This window comes from Lissotriton vulgaris, chromosome 7 (genome assembly GCF_964263255.1).
Source record: "Lissotriton vulgaris chromosome 7, aLisVul1.2, whole genome shotgun sequence".
NCBI classification, from domain to species: domain Eukaryota; kingdom Metazoa; phylum Chordata; class Amphibia; order Caudata; family Salamandridae; genus Lissotriton; species Lissotriton vulgaris.
In genome coordinates, this window is record NC_141695.1 from 948,892,301 (window position 1) to 948,910,367 (window position 18,067).

Genomic DNA, 18,067 nt, shown 5'->3' on the forward strand with positions numbered 1-18,067 from the left:
CAGACTCGGTTGTGACTCAGGCGGCACAAAAACAATCCCGCAACCCTTCCTCGCCGCTGTCCGCGCCCCCTGACAAGGAAGGGAGGAAGCTGGACACCATAGGCAAACGGTTCTCTACCACGTCCGCCATGACCATCAAGGTAGCGAATTCCATCGCCCTCCTTGGCCGCTACAACCGCCAGCTATGGGAAGACATAGCTCCTTATCTACAAAGTCTGCCAGCCGCGGTCCAGGACGAGGTGAAAGCTCTTCTAGCGGAAGGACAAAACTCCGCGGCAGAAATTATCGACTGCGCCATCGACGCAGCCATGACGGGATTCCGCCAGTTGGCCGGGGCTGCCGTGCTCCGCCGCCAAGGCTGGCTCAAAGCAACGTCCTTTCGGCAGGAGGTCCAATCTAAGGTGCTGGACATGCCGTTCGATGGTCAATTCCTCTTTGGAGAGAAGATAGACGAAGCGCTCCAGGCCATCAAGAAAGACACCGATACGGCGAGGGCTCTGGGCTCCCTCCAGTCCCGGAACCAATCCTTTCGGGGGGGCCGCTCCAGAGGTCAGTACTCCTACAGGGGTTCCTACCAAAATCGGTCGTCCTATTCCTACAGCAACAGGAACCAGCCCCAGCACAAACAACAGTCCCGTCAGTCGTCCTACGGGAGGTCGTCCTTCAGAGGCAAATCCGCCAAGAAGGGCGCTGGCGGCCGCCAGTGACCATTTACTCCAGCCAGTCCCACCACCGTCTCAATCCTTTCGAATTGGGGGAAAACTGACCCACTTCCTCAAAAATTGGCAAAAAATCACTACGGATCGGTGGGTACTACAAATAATTCAATTTGGACATTCCCTCGAACTGGTCAACACCCCTCCCAACACTCCTCCGCTGAAGCGTGCTCACAAACACCTGCACCTCCTTCTCCAGGAAGTATCCGCCATGTTGGTCAAAGGAGCCATCGAAAGAGTCCCAAAGTCCCAGAAGGAGAAGGGTTTTTATTCCCACTTCTTCCTAGTCCAACAGAAAGGGGACAAGTGGAGGCCGATCTTAGACCTCCGGGCGCTCAACGCCTTCCTGCGGAGTCAATCCTTCCGGATGGTCACAATCCAGGAGATCCTGGGAGCACTGGAAAGAGGAGACTCGATGGTCTCCCTGGACTTACAGGACGCCTACTACCATATCCCCATCCTCGTAAGGCACAGGAAGTACCTACGGTTCGAAATAGCGGGCAGACATTACCAGTTCAAGGTTTTGCCTTTCGGCCTCAAATCCGCACCACGTATCTTCACGAAGTGCTTGGCGCCAGTGGCAGCCTTCCTGCGGCAAAGGGGTCACCAGGTGTTCCCCTACCTGGACGACTGGCTGGTGAAGGCGCCTTCCCCGGAAGGCACGACGGCTTCATCCAACGCCTGCAGCGCTCTTTTTCAACAGCTGGGTCTGACGATCAACCTCAAGAAATCCTGCACTACCCCTTCAACGAGGATCACCTTCCTAGGGGCTACCCTAGACATGAAGCGCGCGAAGGCTTTCCCCTCGGAGGATAGGACCAACAAAATACTGTCCCTGGCCGCGGCGGTGGCCAAGAAGCCTCGCATCAAGGTACGGACATTCACCTCCTTGCTAGGGATGATGTCTTCATGTATTCTCCTCATACCACACTGCAGGCTCCGCATGCGTCCCCTGCAGGAGGCGCTGGCGAGACAATGGAAACAGAGTTCCGGCTCCTTCGAGGACATTCTCACGATCACACCGGCCATCACAAAGGCCCTTCTGTGGTGGAGAAACCGAACTCACCTGACGGCCGGCTTGCAGTTCCTCCTGCCACCGGCACCACTGGTCATCACGACGGACGCCTCACTGGAAGGCTGGGGAGCAGTACTGTTGGACCTTCGCGTCAGCGGAAAATGGGACGCCCAGGAGAAACAACTACACATCAACCTGCTGGAACTGAGAGCAGTGTATCTGGCTCTGCAGGCCTTCCTGCCACGTATCGGCACTTCCCCGGTGCTCGTCAAAACAGACAACACCACGACGATGCACTACCTGAACAAACAAGGGGGAACGCGATCTCTCTCTCTCTCACGAGAATCGCAAAAAATCTGGAACTGGTTGGTGGCGCACGGACTCTCCCTCAAAGCGGAGTACGTTCCCGGGAAGGACAACACTATCGCGGACGCCCTCAGCAGACAGACCTCTCTCTCCCACGAATGGGAGCTGGACGGCGACACGGTAGCCCACGTCTTCTCGCAATGGGGGACCCCGAGGATCGATCTCTTCGCGACGGCAGAGAACGCCAAATGCCAAAGCTACGCAAGCTGGCATCCCCAACGGGGGTCACTGGGAAATGCTTTTTCCATCGGCTGGTTCAGCGTGTTTGCGTACGCTTTTCCTCCGTTCCCACTGATACCGAGGCTCCTCCGGAAGATGAAGACGGAACCGTGCACCCTGATACTGATTGCTCCGTACTGGCCGAGACAACATTGGTTCTCGGACCTGCTTCGCCTGTCCATCAGGCCCCCGATTCACCTGCAACAACACCCGAACCTCTTAACGATGTCCGGAGGCCAGGTACACCACCCGAACCTCCGTTCGCTCAACTTATCGGCCTGGCTCCTGAGCACCGAGAGTTCGGAGACCTAGAGATCCCGCAGGACTGCAGGGCAGTACTAGCCAAAGCGAGGGCGGGCAACACGAACAAAACCTACTCGCTGAAGTGGAAGAGGTTCTGCCTGTGGTGTTCGGAACACGACTTACACCCCCTCCGGGTCACCCCGGTACAGCTGCTACCGTACCTCCTCCACCTGGCTCAATCGGGGCTGGCTCACGCCTCCATTAAGGTTCATCTGGCTGCGATTTCAAGATTCACCAGGACCCCATCTGGATCCTCCCTATGGTCCAGTCGACTGATAAAGCAATTTCTGAAAGGGCTCTACAGATCCTTTCCGAGGCCTCGGAAAGTCCCTCCAACCTGGCAGTTGAACTTGGTGCTCAACCAACTCATGAAACACCCATTCGAGCCCATACACCGGGCCTCACTCAAACATCTTTCCTGGAAAACGGCACTCCTGCTAGCCCTGACGTCAGCCAGACGGGTCAGCGAACTTCAGGCGCTGTCTATTCAGGAACCGTATCTCCAATTCAGGCACGACCGAGTGGTACTCAGGCCCAACCCTAAATTCATCCCTAAGGTGCCGTCGGACTTTCATCTGAACGAACCAATTGTCCTCAAGTCGTTCTTTGCGAACCCTTCCACGGCAGCGGAAAGGGCGCTGCATTCCTTGGACCTTAAAAGGTGTCTCAAATTCTACTTGGACAGGACCAAAGACGTCAGAAAGTCTTCTCAACTCTTTGTAGCCTACAGCAACCCGCGCATGGGGTTGCCCTTGACGAAACAGAGCATCTCCCGCTGGATTTCTTCAGCGATTGCTTTCTGCCATGATCAGGCCGGACGGCCTTTGACGGACCGAGTGGCTGCCCACTCTACCAGAGCGATGTCAACGTCAGCGGCGCTCTTCGCTGGAGTGACGATCCTGGACATCTGCCGAGCGGCGACCTGGAAGTCCCCGCACACCTTTTCCAGACACTACTGCCTGGACATCGAACTGCAGAAGGACGCTGCAGTGGGACAAGCGGTGCTGCGCCATCTCTTCCAATAAGGTGAGCCTTACCTCGTCCCGCCATCCAGGTATGCACATTCTTCATGGTCTTTGTTTATCTCTGCTATATGCATGACTGTATATTACCATGTTTCTCTCACATTGTCTGTGATTTATGCAGGCCTGCTGGTTGTGGGAATGTGCTTTACCACTATGCATGTGTAACTGCTAACTACTCTGATTCAGGCATGTGAATCTATGAAAGACACCCAAATACTGGATAAGAAATGCGTTACTTACCTGTAACAGCAGTTATCCAGTATTGGTGTCTTTCATAGATTCACATGCACCCCTCCCGCCTCCCCGGTAAGGACTCACGTACCTCTATGTCTACAATGCGACACCCTAGCTGGGTGCGTACGAAAATCTGAGGGACTGAGGCTCCTCCCGGGAAGGTTCTAGAGGGAGGTCGGAGCTGATTGGCTAACGATGAGAGTTCGGTCCTTTTTACATAAGGACGTGGAAAGGCCCCAAAAGGGGAGGCCCTTCGGCCTATATTCTCTATGTATGTCCTTAGGACATTACTTTTTTATGTACCGGAGGCTCCCGTCTCGGCGACGGGGAATGATTCAGGCATGTGAATCTATGAAAGACACCAATACTGGATAACTGCTGTTACAGGTAAGTAACGCATTTCTACTGACGGAACTCATGAAGCCACCGTTTGAACCCATCCATAAAGCGTCACTACAAATGCTGACAATGAAGACAGCCTTTCTAGTAGCAATAACATCGCTACGCAGAGTGAGCGAGCTACAAGCTTTGACGCTGCAAGAACCGTACATACAAATACACAGTGACAGGGTCGTGATGAGGACAGACCCACATTTCATGCCCAAGGTAGTATCTAAATTCCACATGAACCAAAGTATCCAGATTTCTAGCTTCTTCCAGAAGCCCACGTCAAATGCGGAGAGGGCGCTCCACACTCTGGATGCAAGGCGGGCAGTAATGCACTATATAGAAAGGACGAAAGAACACAGGAAGACAAAACAATTCTTTGTGTCCTTCGCAAGGAGTCTCCTGGGTAGACCAGTGACTAAGAACACCATAGCAAGATGGATTGCCAAAACAATACAGCTCTGCCACATGCAAGCTGGTGAAGAGCTCACGGAGGGACCACAAGCCCACTCAACCAGAAAGAAAGGGGCAACGATCGCCTTCCTGGCAAACACGCCCATCCAAGACATATGCCTGGCGGCAACATGGGCTTCAGTGCACACTTTCACTAAACACTATTGCGTAGATGTGCAGATGAACAAGGAAGCACAAGTGGGCCAAAGAGTGCTTCAACATATCTTTAACAACCAACGCTCATCTTCCACCCAGCCGCCACATGAGTGACAAAACCGCTACGAAATCTATGCACAGCATAGTGAATCCAGAAAGATTCACGCTGCAAAACGAATCGTTTCTTACCTGTCGGTGTAGTTTTGCAGCTTGAAGATCTTTCTGGATTCACTAGCGAACCCACCCACCTCCGCCAGAAAGATGAGGCTGGAGAAGGTGGAAGGACATGGAGCAAGATAGGAACGTTTAACAAAGACATATATACGTGAAGAAAGTTACGTTGAAGGAAAGTTTAATACACATAGCCATGGATTCACCACAAAGGAGAAAAGAAAAAAGAATCCGAAGATGGCGCCCAAGGGTGGGAGCTTCCGCAGGAAGCGTGCCGACGTCACGAAGGTGCACCAAATGGTGGGACGTCGACGCCCACCTGGGCTACAAAAAAAAAAGAGAAAAAAGACTACGAATCCGGACCCAACCACCAGATCGCGGAATAATGCACAGCATAGTGAATCCAGAAAGATCTTCAAGCTGCAAAACTACACCGACAGGTAAGAAACTATTTGTTCTGCCGTAGAGGAAGGAGGTGGTCCAATCCAGAGCCTTGTATCTGATTCCTGCATCGTGGAGGCGGGTGCAGTGGCAGACCGTGTCGAAGGTGCCAGATAGTTCCAGGAGGATGAGGGCCGCGGTTTCACCATTGTACAGTAGTTCCCTGGGTCATCGGTGGCGGCGATAAGGGCAGTCTCATTGCTGTGGTTGCTGCGGATCCCGGACTGGCATGGGTCCATGATGTTGTTCTCCTCTAGGTAGCGGGTCAGCTGTCTGTTGACGGTCTTTTCGATGATCTTCGTGTGGAACGGTAGCAGGGAGATGGGCCGGAAGTTCTTGAGGTCCCTCAGATCCGCCTTCGGTTTCCTGAGTAAGGCGTTGATCTCAGTGTGTTTCCAGCTCTCCCGGAAGGAGATGTTGATGGCCTTGCGGAGATGGGGTGTGTTGGTGACGCTAGCTTTGTTGTAGATGTGGTGTGGGCATGGGTCTGAAGGAGAGCCGGAGTGGATTGTGTTTATGATTTTGATGATGTCGTTGTTGTTTATGTTGGTCCAGGTGAGCAGGGGATCGATGTGGGAGGTGGCCACGGGGTCTGCGGTGTCGGTGGTTGTCAGGGCGGTCAGGTCGTTGAAGCGGTCATGGATGCCTGTGATCTTGCGATAGAAGAAGGTGGCAAGGGAGCCGCACAGGTCTTGCGAAGGTGGGATGTCATTGGTGTTGGAGCCGGGGTTGGAGAGTTCCTTCACGATGTTGAAGATCTCTTTGCTATTGTGCGCGTTGTTGTCGAGTAGGTTCTTGAAGGAGGCTCTTTTGGTGGATCTGATGAGGTGATGGTGTCTATGGATGGCGTTCTTGTGGGCTACGTAGCTGTCTGGTGTCTGTTCGCTGTGCCATTTCTTCTCTAGTGTGTGGCAGGTTTGCTTGGAGGTCTGGAGGTCCGCAGTGAACCAGCTGGCTTTCTTGTTAGTGTGCCTGTATCAAAGGCACAATATAAAAGCTGGAATTGCTAGGTGGATCGTTAAATGCATTCAAATATGCTACTAAAAAGCAAAACGTACCTTATCCATTCCCCCTAAAGCGCATTCCACACGCAAAATAGGGGCATCCATGGCATTCTTAGGAAACATCCCCCTGGATGACATTTGCAAAGCCACAACATGGTGTACACCGCACACTTTTCACAAAACACTAGTGTGTAGATGTGCAGGCAAATCAACAAGCTAGTGTGGGCCAGGCTGTACTAAGAACACTTTTTCAAACTACTGCAACGCATACAGGTAGCCACCGCTAACAGGGGAACTGCTGTATAGTCTATGCCAAAGTATGTGAGCTACAGCTCATTTGCCTTGAACGGAAAATGCTACTTACCAGTATGCATCTGTTCTTGGGATGTAGAGCTGTAGATCTGCAAACGCCCACCCGCCTTCCCGGACACCTATATGTGTTGCAGTACTATCTTACTTAGAAATAGAAAGATGTCGGTGTGTAATGTATCTAACTAACTCCATCATCACCCTTCATGGCAAAACAATCTAAGGATGGAGTCGATGCCCATGCTCACTACTAACCAGAGGAGGAGTCACCTATCTTGCGACTACAAACACTTCTACCAAAACAAAGTGCAAACATCCGAGCCCAACAACAGATTGCGATCCATGCAAAAGTATGCGGGTCTACAACTCTACATGCCAAGAACAGATGCATACTGGTAAGTAGCATTTTCCTTCTCCTTAGGTCGTTGCAGATCTATTTTCCAGGTTTAGGGAAGCCACTTAAATACTATGTTTTTCAGCGTTTTAGGCGAGTAGCAGGTAGAGCTGATGGGCACCTTACCTGGGGTGACTACACCCTCTATTATGCCACCCTCCTGTGGGAGAGGGAATAGACCTAGACCTGATTGGAGAGGTCTTCCCATCTTCAAGATGGCGAGGAATGAAAGATGTGCTTCTCCTCGCCTCGCCCACCTTAGGGGTGGAGTTGGAAGAGGTGGGCACACCTCCTATTCTCCTAAGTTTTCCTACCCAATGTGGGGGTGTAAGCCGGGGGCTGCAATCTCCTGCTAGCAGCAGAGGGTGTGGGGTCGCACTGCAAAGGTGCATGTCTTAGAAGCTTCCCCTTTGAACACTGGCCCATCCTGAGGAAGGAGGTGTTTCACCTCTGCCCAATATGTGCATTGTTTCTGGTCCCAGAGAGCAGAGGCTCTGTACCCAGGGGTCCGGAAACATGTCTGGTGGGGACTGGCTGACTACAGCCGGACGGAGACCATACCAGGGTTGGTAGGTTTTCAGGGGGCATCTCTGAGGTGCCCTCTGAATACATGGTTTAATAAATCAACCCTTGTCCAAACAGGACAGCATGATGGCTCCCTGCCTCCATCACCTTCTGACACAACAAAGAACAAACGTGTCTAAGACTGTTGAATTATACTCTGATGTACCCTTGCAAGTTATCAGGCGTGCAGCTACCTAGAGGAGAAGGAACACGTTCATGAAGCACTACATACAGCCTTGATGTAAACACAGAAGCCGACTCGCCCAGCAGTGAGTTAGGCAGTCCTCCAAAACCTGCATGTGAATGTGCATTAAGCATGTGAATATATAAAAGATCCTTTGCTGGAGAGAAAATGTGTTACTTGTTATTCCATTTTTTCTGGTTGGGTATCTTTCATAAATTCATATGTGATCCTCACTGCTCGAAGGCACTTTTTTTAATATAGTCTTCTCACATTTTCTGCTTTGAAATCGAAGGTATGCTGGCTTCCAGGAGGTACAAAAGGGGGTAGTGATGGACGGGGCATCTGAACCAATCAAACACTCACACCCATTCAACAGATCTGGGTTTAATCCATCACCGTTCTTTAGCCCTCTCTGCCACCCCAGTTCAGACATAGCCATATGCAAATCAGTCTGACCCTGTGCCTCATGGGAACAGTCCAGCCCGAACTGCCATGCCATGCCTTCCCTGGACCGGAAACAAGCTTCCGTGGACTGGTTTCTGGCATTTCAGCCGACTTCAGCCCGGCTTGCTTGAATCCAGTGGCAAAGTGAGCAAGGGACTCACGTCTGAGCATACCCTGCCAACTTATGGCGAACAAAGCGGTACAAAAGGGGGTGGTGATGGACGGAGCATCTGAACCAATCAAACACTCACACCCAGTCAACAGATCTGGGTTTAATCCATCACCGTTCTTTAGCCCACTCTGCCACCCCAGTTCAGACATGGCCATATACAAATCAGTCTGACCCTGTGCCTCATGGGAACAGTCCAGCCCAAACTGCCAAGCCATGCCTTCCCTGAGCCGAAACAAGCTTCCGAGGACCGGTTTCTGGCATTTCAGCAGTCTTCAGCCCGGCTTGCTTGAATCCAGTGGCAAAGTGAGCAAGGGACTCACGTCTGAGCATACCCTGCCAACTTGTGGCAAAGAAAGCGGTACAAAAGGGGGTGGTGATGGACGGAGCATCTGAACCAATCAAACACTCACACCCAGTCAACAGATCTGGGTTTAATCCATCGCCGTTCTTATGGCGAACAAAGCGGTACAAAAGGGGGTGGTGATTGTACCGCTTTGTTCGCCATGGGTTGGCAGGTTATGCTCAGACGTGAGTCCCTTGCTCACTTTGCCACTGAATTGAAGCAAGCCGGGCTGAAGACGGCTGGAATGCCAGAAAACGGTCCTCGGAAGCTTGTTTTCAGTCCAGGGAAGGCATGGCTTGGCAGTTCGGGCTGGACTGTTCCATGAAGCACAGGGTCAGACTAATTTGCATATGGCCATGTCTGAACTGGGGTGGCAGAGTGGGCTAAAGAACGGTGATGGATTAAACCCAGATCTGTTGACTGGGTGTGAGTGTTTGATTGGTTCGGATGCTCCGTCCATCACCACCCCTTTTTGTACGGCTTCCAGGAGGAGCAGGAGAGCTGGTACTTCCACCCCATTGACTGAAGTTTGCATTGCTTCAAATTAAGTGGATTTTTTACCATACAAATACTGTTGTTGAGGCTTCGGGCCCATTTAATAGTGTTTACTGCATAAACAAAATTAACAACGTCTTTTGGGCTTGCGTGCTTCTACCAGAGACAAAGCTACAGCCACTTCGTTTGAGTCCCTATCTTGCAGCAACGAGGGCGTCATTACACACATTCACCAAGCGTTAATGTCTCGGTGGTCAGGTCATCAGTGACTGGCACTTTGCCCATTCAGTCCTGCAGGACTTTTTAGTTTGATTCATTTTGCAGAATCTTCTCCGGGAAGGGATTGCTTGGTGATTTTTTCAAGGTAGGAAATCTGCAGCTAGAAGTCTCTATCAGATGAATACATTACTTACCTTTAGTAACATCTTATCTAGTAGGTTGTCGATCTGCCAGATTCCTTACCGACCCTCCCATACTCCCTGCTCTGTGTTCTGATTCAGAAGGGTCACCCTTCTGAGGGCCTTATCAGTTGCCAGGATTCTTCATGGCCCTGCGCTTCTGGTGTTAAAAGTCATGAAAAGAAATAGATGTCAGCATGCTGGGATGGCGCCTACATAGCCACCATGCATGTCACTTTGGCGCAAACGATGCCAGCAAGGAGACAAAAATAGAACCTACCCACACACTGGGGTACTGCTAGAAAATGTTCAGATCCAGTCTAACATCTGGGGTTTATTCTAATGTAAGGAATCTGCATCTAGATAGTCACTACCAGATAAGGCATTACCAAAGGTAAGTAATGTGTTATTCAATCTCACAAAGCACATATTAACCTAGTAGTCCCTGGCCCTGAATGAAATTACTTTGTGTTAGGATGTGTTCCTTGTGAAACAGAAGAACATCATTCTTCACAGTGAAGTTAGCCAATGACTGAAGTGGGCTAAGCCATTGTCCTTTGAGGTATGCTGTAGTGGGCCAACTATAAATGCCAGTGATGCAACAATAGACCAGTGGATAAAGATAACTGTCTGAAAGCCCAAGTAGTATTTATAGAATGCCATTGCTCACAGTGAAGTTATCCAATGGTTGAAGTGGGCTGACTCATTGCCTTAGCACCCCTCTCCTAAAAGCTTAGTGATACAGGCATCGACTAGCTGGCCTAATCCAAGCACTTTTCCGATTTCTACCCCTCATAGGGAGTCCAAAAGGATAGAAACCTTTGGGTACAGTGGGTATTTTCTTCCACCAGTTTCGCCTTTTGTCCATCAATGTCAGTTGCCTGCTGGTCCGCTATTGCTATGCTCTTTGGGGTTTGGTAGCTCAAATCCTTCCCAGATGTCCCAGAAGACCTTCAACCTGTCCTCACCCAAGCTAAACAGGACAGATGTGGCATGGCCAGATGCGCAATTTGAAGAGTTTCTATATGTCACCATCACTGGCTGTAGTCATTGGGGTTTTCAGCTGATGTTCAGTCATCCCTTTTGGATATAATTTTTTTTTGGCACACACTCCCTGGGCTTAAGTGTCCAACCTCGCTAGTGGATCACAGCCACTGGGTTGGAGGTTGTATCCAACTATTCTTGACAGTGTGGTAGACCACAATATCGGATAAGTGGGTCTTGCAGATCATCCAGAAGGGGTATTTTATCCTTTCTGGCCACTCTGCCGCTCCTTCCACCATTCCCAGATCGATTGATGGAGGACCATCTGTCTGTTTTGTGGCAGTAAGTGCAAGCACTTTTTGCAAAGGGGCTATTGACCTGGTGCTAGCATCAGAAGTGGGCTGTGGTTGCTACACCAACTACTTCCTGGTGCCCAAGAAGGACGTAGGCTTTTGTCCTATTTCAGATCTGTGCCCTCAACACCTTCATCTGCTAGGGCAACGTCGGGATGCTTACCCAGGTCTTGTCTTCCACCCTGGAGAATGGAAGGTGGTGTGTGACCTACAGGATTACTGTTTACATAGGACTGTCCTGTAGACCCACCGGCGCTACCCTTAGTTCATGGTGAGACAAGATCTTTTTTTAATTCACTGTACTCCTCTTTGGAATCACCAGTACCTCTCTGGTGTTCACAAAAGTGATGGCAGTGGTGGCAGTACATCTTCAGGGGTAAGGGATCCTAGTCTTTCCCTACCTAGACGCCTTGCTGTTGAAGGCGAACTCTTCCTAGGCAGTCGCCAACCACCTCTAGCCTACAGCAAGCCTCCACACATCTTTGGGATTCACTATCAAAGTTCTAAATTCGCACCTGGCTCCCTCTCAGACCCTCCCCTTCATACGAGCCATTCTGGACACCGTTTAGTTTCATGCTTTCCCCAGAAAGAAGAGTCCAGTACATTCAGACTATCATCCCAATCTTTCAGCCGCTGTCCTGAATTTCAGTGAGGTTGTCTCTGAGGCGGAGTCCTGCATCCTGCTGGTTAAGCAAGCCAGTTGGCATATACGGGCACTGCAGTGGGCTATAAAGTCTCAGTTGGCCCAACATCAAGGAGACCTTTCTGATCATGTACAGATTTCAGAGGAGACTGCACATGATCTGCAGTGGTGGTTACTGGACAGTGATTTAGTCAGCTGCAGGCCCTTCTCCCTACCCCACCCAGAACTGACAGTTTGACCGATGTGTCACTTCTGGTTTGGAGCGGGCACCTTGGAGAGGTGGAGATCAGAAGCCTCTGGTCCTCCGGCGGGCACTCCGTTCCATTTCATGCTCCTGGAGCTGCGGGCCATCCTCTTAAGAGTTGAAAGCCTTCCTTCATTCCATCAAGGGGAGGCTGGTGCAGGTGCTTACAGACACTACCGCCCTGTGGTATTGCAACAAGCAGGGCGTTATGGGATCTGGTCTCTTTGCAAGGAGGAGGCGGTACGCTTCTGGAAATGACTGGACCATCAATGGATTTTCTTGGTGGTGATCTACCTGACAGAACCTATGAATGGCAGGGTGAACTAGCTCAAGCCGCAATGTCCGGTGGATGAATGAAGTCAGTGCAACATTCATCTCGGAGATGAAGGACGTCACCGTACCAGTATTAGTATGGTGCGCTGACGTCCTTGTGCTTGAAGGCTGACAGAGGAGCTATTACGCATCACCCCTCTGTATTTATTTTAAATGGGGAAATGCTCTAGGTTAAGTAGTTGAGCAAATCCTCCAGGACTCCATAGAGGACAAGACATTTACATAGCTTGCATTACAGAGGAAATGGGCAGTAGGTCAACAGCTAACCCTTTGTATTAGGAAGCAGGCAAATACATGTATTCTACACAGAAGTCTGAACACACCACCATCTTTTTCAGATGCATCTGGACAAACTGAACGAAGATAAGAAGAAGAAAAAAAAGAAGAAGAAGAAGCACAAGAAGAGCACAGATTCGGACAGTGACAATGAAGAGCGCATCAAGCGAGAGAAATTGAAAAAGGTGCGTTAACCAATTTTCTTATTGCATACTTTGTAAAATATATTACATCTTTGCATCAGAGGGACCGAGAATCGAAAAAAAACATTTAAATGGGGTTTTATCATTCTATTTAAAATCCCTGGACTAAGAGATGTACATATTAGGGTATTTATTTTTCTCTTTATTAAATATTTTGAGGCAATTGTTACTTAGCCAATAAAACATAACCACAAGGAGAATTAAATGCAAGATTTGTACATGCATACATGCACCTGGACTTCCCTTAAAAAAGAAGAGAACTATATATATGTCTGTATCTGAAACGAAACCTCACTCAAGAACTAAAAATATAAAAGGAAAAGTACAAATGGACCAAACAAAAAAATGTGAAGCACTACACTGAGTTAATGGGCAAGATATTTATTTGGTCATATATATATCGTAGATTATGTTTCGAATCAATTAGAAAGCAATATACAGACCCACCGGGATTTTCCGGCTTTAGATGACAAATTTTGCTGCCAAAAAATGCAAAATGTGTTCCCCAAAACCTCGAAATTCAAAGTTTTTCAGTGGTAGACAGAAAATGTGCATGCCACAAAAATACCACACGGCTTGTGCTTGGTCATTCCTGAAGACTGTACTATGTCACAGTCTGCAATTCCTGAGTCTCCAGTAGCACAGCACCTCGAATTGGAGGATGTGCGGAATGAACTATAAAACCTGAGCTTTCTTGTATCAGACAGCCGGCATTTCAAGAAGTTTTGAGGTATGGGAAGGCATAAGAGTCGGGGAGGGTTAGGAGGGCCAGATTAGTCGTGAGAGGGGGACAAGACCGGAGTCATAGCCACAGCAGGAGAGTGAGGTGTGGCAGAAGAGAGGAAATGCTGCCTAATGCCCCTGGGCAAGTTGCCTATATATTTTTTTAAAGCATAAAAATAATAGGCATGGGGGAGGTTAGGGATGCACAGGAGAGAGGTAGAGGCACATTCAGAGCAGGTAAGGAGTCGCAGGCTAATTGCACATTTTAAATGCAGACGGCAGAGCACGTTATCACCTCTGCTGCCTGCTAGTCTGTTGCTCAACCTCCAATTACTGTCTCAGTGATAACGCAGACCCAGTAAAGAGAGTCTGTTTTTTTCCTCTAATTTTGCAGGCACTTTTGTAAAAAAAAAAACAAAAAAAACCGCAGGATTTTTACAAAAGTCGCGATTTTGCAATGTTATTGTAAAATCGCAATATCCTGGCAGTCTAAATCTATTATTGCGCCCTTTTCAGGATGTAATCTTTTTAATAAGTTTGTGTTTTAATATTAATTTTGTTCATGACCTCATAAGAGATCTACAAAAGTTATTAAAAAAAAGTTACAGACTATCCATAAACAAATATTAAATACATTGGAATGTTGTTAAATTAGTAGCAGGAGCCATGATGTGCGTCAAAGCATCTGGTCAGTGATTTATAATATTCTTCATAAATATTGGGCATAATAACTATGATGAAAAGTATGTAGAACTGGCATAGATTAGGTTCAAAACCCAAAAATGGACACAGTGTTCAATATTCATTCTTTCCAGCTTTCAGTAACTGATTTAAAAGGAATCTCTCAGTCGAAAGATCCCCTATTATTGCAATCATTCTGCCTTCTAATGTAACCTTTTGTTTGCTGTTTCAGCAACCGTTTTATAAGAGGCAAAACCTATGCAGGGCAAAGTATCTCCTAAAAACTGCCATTCCCTAATCTTTATCTTTTGATTTGCTTTAATCTGGAACATGAACTTCAATGATAAAATATCATTCAAAGACATATCAGAATTTCATATGGCAAATGTCACATTAATGAGAAATTTAGAAGAGGTACATGAGATCAGTGAAAATTCTTCCTTTAGCAACGCTACCCGAGTGCTACATGGGACATGTTAACCTTGAGAGCCACAACTTATTATAGTCCCAAGTACCTTAAAATAACAAATAGCTAACCTACGTTCTAAATGAACGGGCCCATAATGGCAAAATTGGACAGATGTGTATATATATTTACTAAAATACAAGAATGCTTCTTTGGACAGAATAAATACATTTGCTGAAAAATGTAAGTTCATAATTATGAAAGAAAGAATGCATATTAAAAATGCAAGAATTTACTAAATGTTTTAAGCTGATAGGAGTGGTGATTCATGTTGGTTTGGAGAATTGTTCATGATATGGCATAATTTATTGGTGAAGGGGGGGGAATGCAGCAGTGATTTCTTTTTTTTTCCCTTCGAAACCTTTGCATTTATTTTTCAAACCTTTGCAAACATTTCTGGAGAGCCTCTCTTTTTTCTAGTTTCTACATAGGAATCAAAATATTCTGTATAGAAAAGCATAGCAAAATGTATTACTTGCAGAGAAATAATCTGTTTACATTTTGCAGCATAGCTGAATTCTATTATAGTGTAAATGATCTGACAATGTGATATTCTATTTGCTATTGCAAAGCCGAAGATTTGCAATTTCACAAAGGAAGAAAATTGGAAACTTCCCAAAACTCCACTACAGACAAAATAAATGTGCTAAAAGCTTATTATCACTAAACATAGTGCTTCTCTCCAATGCCACAGGCTATGAAATCATGCAATCTAGGTAATGTGTCTGTTGTAAGAACATGTAAGGTCTCTGTAACCTTAGAAGAATGTGTTGTTTGAGCCTCTGTGATCTGACCTAAGTGACAAATCTGTAGTGTACGACTTGATGTTATGAGGTCTGTTTTATATTTTTTATTTTACCATCCTGCAGTGTTCATAAAATGTCTGTCAAGTTATATGATTGATAATGTTGCAAATAGAAAGGAGGAAAGTAGGCGTGAAAAGCGATCACATTTCACAGTGAGGTTATTACACTGCCTTTCAAACAGTCTTCGTAGTAGGGCATCCCAGAACAAAGGCAGGACGGAGCACAAAGTTCCTCTTGGCTCCCATCCCCCATTAAGAGAATGCAGGAGATGGGATAAGTGTTGAAAAAGCTTGCAACATCAAACAACTAATGAAGTTGAGAAAATGAAAAGAAGATAGCCGCTTTGCCAACAGCAGCCGAATCTTCTACGTCAAAAAAGAGAAAACCACCTACTCTTCACTCCGAAGAACGTGCACTCGAAATTGAACGCAAGAAAAGAATAGAAGCAGTTATGGTGACACCTCATTTGCCTCCTGCCTGAACAGCGTAAGATCTGGCTCACCGCGTGAACCGGTACGTGCAAAGATCTTAAAGCTGCTGGATCTCGAATCCCGGCGAGTTCTCATGAGACTCTTGAATGCCTCCTTAAATGAGTCCCACGTGCGACCGGATTGGAAGCACGCAATGGTGGTCTCTCTCCTAAAAAAGGCCGGAGCTGATATGTCTAACCTCGCCAATTTCAGACCGATATCCCTGTTGCCCGTTCTATCTAAAGTGTTGGAGAGGCACGTGAACATTCAGCTTACCCATCTTGTGGAAAATCAGGACTTTTTACATTCTTCTCAGTCCGGCTTTCGTGCGCATTATTCCACTGAGACTGCGCTACTCGGGGTAACTGAGAGGTTACGGCACGGTATCGATCGTGGGGAAACTTTTGCCCTCATCCTTTTGGATCTGAGTGCGGCGTTCGATACCCTGTCTCATTCCACCTTATTGAACTCTCTCCAGTCCCTGGGAGTAGATGGTCCCGCATTGGCCTGGATTGCTTCCTTTTTAAGTGAACGCACTTTCCAGGTCTTCTCCACGAAAGCCGTATCTGACATTTGTCCTTCGGCGTATGGCGTCCCTCAGGGGTCCATTCTCAACCCTTTATTATTTAATATTTACATCAAAAGTCTAGCTTCCATCGTAGAGGATGCTGGGCTAACAATTTTTTTTTCATACGCCGACGACACACAAATTGTTTTCTCCCTCTCCAGCACTGAAGGAAACTGCGTGTCTAGTCTGAAAACTGGATTGTCACAAGTGGCTGAGTGGATGCAGAGGCATTTCCTCAAGCTAAACGGTGAGAAGACCGAGATTGTCATCTTGGGGAAACATAAAGATCTCTGGGGCCCGCAACACTGGCCTGATGCCATGGGTCCCCTCCCCCAACCGGTCTCCGTGGTTCGCAGTCTTGGATTCCTCATAGATTACAAGCTCTCTACGAGGCAACAGGCTACCAATGTGGCTGCCATCTGTTTTTCCACCTTGAGATGGCTCCAGAAAATTCTCTGGATGTTGCCATATGCCACTAGGAGAACCGTCGTCCAGGCGTTAGTAACATCTCGTCTGGACTATGGTAACGTCCTCTACCTTGGTGCCGATGCTGCGACCATAAATAAACTGCTGGTAGTACAGAACTCATCAGCCTGACTTTTATGTAACATCCCGAGGAGATCTTCGGCCACTCAGGCTCTTCGCGATCTACATTGGCTCAAGATCCCGGGCCGCATTAAATTTAAAGCCCTATGCTACCTTTTTAAAATTAAGCAGGGCTCAGCCCCTCTGTATCTTCAGAGCCTTGTTCAACCGTACAGGCCTAGCCGCACATTAAGATCCTCGGCTAACTGTGACTTCGTCATTCCAAGATTTAAACTTGTGAAGATGGGGGGGAAGATCTTTCTCCCATCTAGGCCCCAAATCTTGGAATGTGCTTCCCATTGCTCTGAAATCTGAGACTAACATGTTCTGCTTCCGCAAAATAATAAAAACTTTACTCTTCCAATAGATTTCCGGCCGTTTTAGCTGTTAATAATGCTGTTGTAATGTCCTTTTTAGGGCTCGCCTGCTGTGCGCATGCGCATAGCTGGCGAAGCTCTATAGGGGCTTAAATAAGCTTTACCTAGACTGGCGATTGACTGGCGATTTGATGCTGTGCCCGTGGGCTTTTAGGTCAATGCGCAAGCGCATTGACCTAAAATGCGCGTGCACATCATCAAATCGCCAGTCAATCGCCAGCAGCACTCCTCCCCTGCTGCTTCACACCCTCATGCCGCTATCCCCGCTCCGCCCCCTCCCTTTACCGCCGTGTCGCATTTCTCATCCCCCCTCCCCACAGCAATTCCCTCAGCCGGACGTACTTTCACTTTGACGGCCGCTGGCCGTCTCTCGTGTTTCTCCTTGTTTCGCTCTAAATGATTATTTTGATCTGCGGCTCTTCATTTGGGAACTGAATTAAGTGTACCTGATTTTTAAGCCCCTTGTAGATCTAAATGTGAGAATAGCAGCAGACCTCACATTTATGGGAACGTTTTTGTTGCACTTTGCATTTCGAGACAGCTTTAGCTTGTCCGATTTCCT

At 48.0% G+C, this 18,067-nt stretch overlaps 1 protein-coding gene across 2 annotated transcripts in view; it reads left to right on the forward strand.

Annotated features, from left to right (window-relative positions):
* The window catches only part of SLU7 (spliceosome associated SLU7), a 313,168-nt gene that overhangs the window by 258,564 nt on the left and 36,537 nt on the right, over positions 1–18,067 (forward strand). For both annotated transcript variants that reach the window (XM_086931394.1, XM_086931393.1), the window contains exon 15: positions 12,689–12,811. In XM_086931394.1, coding sequence (XP_086787520.1) covers positions 12,689–12,811 — 123 coding nt within the window. The remainder of the gene's footprint in view (positions 1–12,688; positions 12,812–18,067) is intronic.